The 5,802-nt window shown below is 42.8% G+C and overlaps 1 protein-coding gene across 1 annotated transcript; it reads left to right on the top strand.

Moving 5' to 3' along the window:
• Positions 1 to 1,660: 1,660 nt before the first annotated feature.
• On the top strand, positions 1,661 to 5,186 carry LOC147453530 (putative pentatricopeptide repeat-containing protein At3g13770, mitochondrial). Its single transcript, XM_086515700.1, has one exon. The coding sequence runs from the start codon at positions 1,678 to 1,680 to the stop codon at positions 3,091 to 3,093; it is 1,416 nt and encodes a 471-aa protein (XP_086371826.1). The 5' UTR covers positions 1,661 to 1,677; the 3' UTR covers positions 3,094 to 5,186.
• Positions 5,187 to 5,802: the final 616 nt, after the last annotated feature.

The following is a 5,802-nucleotide window of genomic DNA, read 5'->3' on the forward strand; positions in this document are numbered from 1 at the left end:
GGACACTAAGTTTTGGTTTGCAGAGGACTTGACTCCTATGCAACTCCAATGTAAGAGAGAAGAGCTTACCAAGGTTCGTGAAGCTAGAGCAGCTTGAAAATGGGCAGTCTATCGTGGAGGATGGGCAATCATTGAGGACTTTCGGTCTACCAATGCAGCCCCCAATGATACCACATAACTAGTATTTTTTCTTTTGCTTGTAAAAATGGAGTTAGACATTGCCACTAAGTCCCTCCAGGAGACGGCTAGTGGTAAGACCTCTCCATTCTAGGTCATGGACACCGCCCTCTCATGTGAAGGGGAGACACTTTCCACCCTCTCCTTCTAGAGAGGAGAAATGGTTTTGTATACGTTTTTGGTCCCATGGGTCATATATGACCTCAGCGGACGATAATGAATCTATCTATCTATCTATCTATCTATATATATATATATCTCATTGTGTAAAGTAAAAAGTGCAAGAGCTCCATCTCCTTCTCCAAGCTTGTGTGAGAAGTTGAGAGCCTACACCAACACTCTTGGCTATGGAATGCAAATCCAACCAAGAGCCATGCTTCAATGCTTAAGCTTGCCATCTTCTTTATCTTCATTACTATGCTATTATGATGTGCTAAGCAAGAAGAGTGATGATACGTGAGGAACTATTTATTTCTCCTATGAATGTTTCTTCTTCCTTGTCCCTACCCTCATTCCCCGCTAGCTCTCTCCACCTTTGAAGGTGTTTGAGGCCTTGAGATTGAGGCCGGGGATGGTTAATGCTTTTACAAGATTAATGCTATGCTCTTGATACATGAAACTTTCCATCTTCATTGCATCACCTAGGTCACAAGGAACACAAAGATTGTATTGTACCAAGAGTCTCTCTTGATGGGAGAATCTATAATATAAAAGCCTATTGGAGGGGGAACCGACTGCACATAAATCCGGTCCTCAACTATTGTCATGTTCTCTAATTCTCTCTCTTGCAAAAGTATTGTTCATGCCAAGTTAATTAAGTATAATGGTTATGTTAATACCGCTAATTAAGTTCACCCTCTATGTTTTCAAAATAGTCTCACAAAAATGCTCACTCTGATTCTCTTAATTCCGTTATTCTCAAAGTTCATAGGCCATTTCCATTACATGGTTGTGGCAAGGAGGTTAATACCAAATTATGAGAGAGAAGTTCAAGTTTGGTAACTTTTTCTTCAATGCAAAGTAGGATATGGACTATGAGGCAGGGCATGAGTGTTACTTCTTATAAATTTTGGAGAGACACTGCTGATTTTCTACTATGCTTTTGTATGGCACTCATGCAAACCGTGCACTATCTACTTTGTTATTTTTAGAAAATATTCTTAATACGAAAAGTTTAACTGGTGTTTTTCTTTTTCTTTCGTAGCTTCTCAAAGGCGGAATCTTTGCTTTACAAACTTAATCAAGTGAAGGCATTACTCATAAGGTTAGTGCTCTGTCTTGATGAAGAGATTGCAGGCGTGCTTTAACAAAACATGAGGTTTTGATTCCACAAATAATCACACATGTGTTTCACAAAATCTTTTGGATTTATCTTCTTTTGTTTAAAAAGAACTTATTGAGCAATTTATCCATAGCATCCTATTCATGCATTAACATCAATTCACACATTAACATCAACAAAGCAAAACTAGTCAGAGTTTACCTTTAGAAACTTGTACAATGTTAGGCACTTGTGACCTCGTGGATCACTTCCCCTTGCTGATTGCTGCAATGCATCGTCATCTACAGAGTCTCACGCTAGCAAGTGGCATGGCAGGAGGCAAGGACGACAAGCCCGCTCGCTTGGATTTGTTATGGAAAGACTTTTTTAGGGCTCCCTCCAAATGGTGGGACGAGCGCAGCAGCAAGCGAAGGCCTGGGGAGCCGGACTTCAAGCACAAAGAGACCAACGAGCCCTTGTGGATGGAAAAACGTAAAAACCCGCCTTGGGTCAGAGACGAGCTCATCAGGCGCGGATACCCTGTAGGACAGCTCATTGAAACTGCAGATGCCTTCCCAGCGTCCTTCATATGGACATGCTGTAAGACTCGAGATCTTCAGAGAGGCACCAGGTTACATCATGAGATTCAAGAACGGGGTTTAGATGAGAAGATGTACTCAGATGCTTTAATTACCATGTATGCAAAGTGCGGCGTGCTTGAGAAAGCTCAAACATTACTTGACGTGCATAGCAGCAGCAGCGTCATTGCATGGACGGCGTTAATAGCAGGGTATGCCCAACAGGGGGAGGGCGAGAATGCTTTAACCTGTTTTGAACGAATGCAGCATGACGGCATTTCTCCAAATGGAGTGACGTATGTATCCGTTCTAAAAGCCTGTACTCTGATGAAAGCGCTTGACAAGGGAAAGCAGCTCCATGATGAGGTCTTGAGTCAGGGTTTGCTGGAGCATAACATAGAGCTGGGTAATACTCTTGTGGACATGTATGCCAAATGTGATGCTCTTCCCCAAGCGCATGCTGTTCTGAAGGATCTCTCTACTCGCGATGTCATCTCCTGGACAGCATTGATTGCAGGATATACTCAAAAGGGGCAAGGCCAACAGGCTCTAGAATGTTTCGAGCAAATGCAGCTCGAGGGGATTCCTCCAAATGCAAGGACCTATACATACATTTTGAAAATGTGTGCAGAGATTGGGGCATTTGACAAGGGAAAGGAAATCCACGCCGAGATTTCTCGGCAGAGGATACTGAACCGTCGTATACTGGCTGGCGCTCTTGTTGAAATGTACGTGAAGTGTGGTGCTCTTTCTGAGGGACAGAGTGCTCTAGAGAAGCTCTCTTTGCGCAATGTCGCTTCCTGGAATGCTTTGATTGAAGGATATGTGAAGATGGGGCAAGAAAAACAGGCTTTAGAATGTTTTGAACTAATGCAGAGCAAAAACATTCTTCCAGATGTAGCAACCTATGTGTGTATTCTGCAAGCTTGTGGTGTGGTGAGAGCCATTGACAAGGGAAAGCAAATTCATAATGAGATTTCAAGGCAGGGATTATTGGAGCATAACAAAGAGCTGGGTGGTGCTCTTGCGGACATGTACGCTATGTGTGATGCTCGTCCCAAGCACAAAGTGTTCTAGAGAAGCTTCCTTGTTGTAACTTGCCTGAGAATGCTAGGATTGCCAGGCTATGATCACAAGGGGCAATGCCAGGCGTTGGATTGATTTGATGAAAGGCATCAGTAGAGTTATGAGACTCTATATCTAAGCTGTAAACAAGGGAAATGACATGCATTATAAGGCTCTGTAGCAGGGGTGTTGAAATAAAATAGCGCAGGGAGGTGTGCTCATCGAGACCTATGCCTAAGTGTGGGGCCCTTCCAAACGTGCAGCATTCTATTGAAGCTCTCTACTGGCGGTGTCGTCTCAAGGCAACATGATATGCACAAGAGGGTCAAGGTTAGCAAGCTCTTATTATTTGAGCATGTGAAGCAATATTGTGTCAACATCTTGCCTGCTGAATTTGCATATATGATGGAAACGAGCCAAATGACTTTTTGCTAACATGTGAGTCACCAATGGTCTGGATTGTAGCACCTGCCCTCACCTTTTTGCTGCTGAAGCTGCAAATCACAGTGCACAGATTCCAAGAGTTTGACTGAAAGCCAGAGAACATCCCTTATACTGTTTACAGGGAATAGCCTTTTTTGGGATCCCTGTTCCCTGTTCTGAGTTCCCTTCTCCTGTTCTGGTTTTGGTTCCATGTGATAGGTGTGAGATCGTCACAAGAAATGGTAATTTTTGCCGTTTCCATTCCCCATTGGCCATTCCTATTTTGCGTTCCATGTGGCTATGACGGTTACAAGCAGGGTCTGTCCATTGTATTCTGCATGTCTGATGGTACATTTGCATTGTTGTCCTTCAAGATGTCGGGTATTGCTTGGGTGTTTATTGGCACTGTCTGTCTATTAAAAGGAAGTGTAAATGTGAAGCGTACAGGGGAGGCTACTATTTTGATTGACGTTCCAAAATAGTGGATGTGGTTGGAGCTTGGTTTGGAGCTTGGTTTCACTTTCTTTCCGCTCTTTTCACAAGTCGCTTTTCATGACTTTTGGCATGAGTTTATGGAGTGTGGAAAGATGATTTTTTAAAGGGCTATCGTTGATAGCGTAGAGATTGGGGGCTCCTTGGTAGGCTTGTTCAAGAACCCTGACATGACACTGCTTTCAGTGACCGCTGGCTGAAGCTCAGATGGAGGGCAAGGTGCAGTATAAAGGTTGTTATTTGGGCAGGGATGCTCATAGGAGGAAGAAATGAATGGGCAATACAAATAATTAGGCTCTGCTGGATTCATCTAGACGTCCATGTACATGCATGCCATGATAAGTCAAACTTCATGGCCCAGCATGCCCAACGCCAAGCTACTGCAAGACCCTTTCACTTTGGGCGTGGCTATCTGGGTGAATGCCGTGAGGGGCGGGAAGGTGGACGGTCTATGACAAAAACATGTCGAAAAGCATGCTGATGCTGAAACCATTGAGCTTTGTCAAGGGGTTCCATAGCAGCCATTATACAAAAGTTGTTTGCAACTTGGCAGCAAATGACCTCTTGACATGCTAACTTTCTCTTGCTTTGTCATCTGCCTTGTTTGGTTTTGGTCTGCATAAAACTTGACTTTCATGGATCACCTTCCATGGAAAAATCTTGCTTTTCTGCGATGTAACAATTTGGCTTTTGGAAGAAAGGTCTTGGTTTGACACCTTTGAGCAGGAGAAATTTAAAATAAAAGCCTGTGTCATTCCTCTTGCTATGATGCTGCTCTTAAGGACTCTGTGCTTGAAATGTTTCTGGAAGGTTGCAAGATACCTGCATTCCACTGGTTGATGACGCACTGTCAAGGCCTGGACCTGAAAATACGCAACGGGAACTAACAGCGAGGGCTTATCAGCAACATCAAGATCAAGAACTGTAGATACCAGGGTGGGGTGAAAACCTTTTACCAACCATATACAGACTTTCATTTCTGAAAGCCCATTAAATTATGTTGGTAAGCACGGACATCAAAGCGTTTTAGTGGTGTTCAAGTCTCGTAGTAGTTACCCAAAACTTCCCTACAAAGGCCTATTGAAAGCCATGTTACTATGATATGAACGCATTTAGGGCCATATGGGCACTTTTTTCCCTTGCTAAGAGGTTTTTTTTCCAAACTTGTATATACAAGAATCACTTATGTTTGTACTTGCATACTAAGTAATGTTAATTTTTGTGTAGTGTGTCCTTGAGCTTCTTCTTCTCCTCCAGCTTTGTGTACATTTTTGTGACCGTAAATCCAATATATGGTATCATAGCAGGCTTTGACATACCAGGCAGCATTACCAATACCCTCGTGCCTCATTTTTTCAGATTGAGGTGATATTTGGAGAGCATTTGACACACACAACATAACCTTTTGGGAAAGCTCATAGAGTTGATTTGTTTTGAACGCCGTTTCCACAAGAGGCAGCATTGTGCAAGCAATTTTTCATTCTGTGGAAGTTCTGTAATGGGAGAGTGCACATTTCTTCAAACAGACACATTGTGGTCTTGTGGGGGCTGTGCTATATATAGTACACGTGCAATTTGTCCTTTGTAAATGGAACTTTTGTGTTAGATGGCCATTAAAAATGATGTTTTTTTAATTTGTCTACTGATGAACAATTAAAAGGGCTACCCACTGTGGGCTAACATAATGCAACATTTTCTTGTCACAAAGGACGTGGGGAACATCGTACAAGATTATAATAAACAAATGGCTTGTGTGGGTAGAAGACGTGTTGAGATAGTGAAGATCCTAATAGTTTTGCCACTAGA

This window comes from Adiantum capillus-veneris, chromosome 7, assembly GCF_014529385.1.
Source record: "Adiantum capillus-veneris isolate H3 chromosome 7, ASM1452938v2, whole genome shotgun sequence".
Lineage (NCBI taxonomy): Eukaryota > Viridiplantae > Streptophyta > Polypodiopsida > Polypodiales > Pteridaceae > Adiantum > Adiantum capillus-veneris.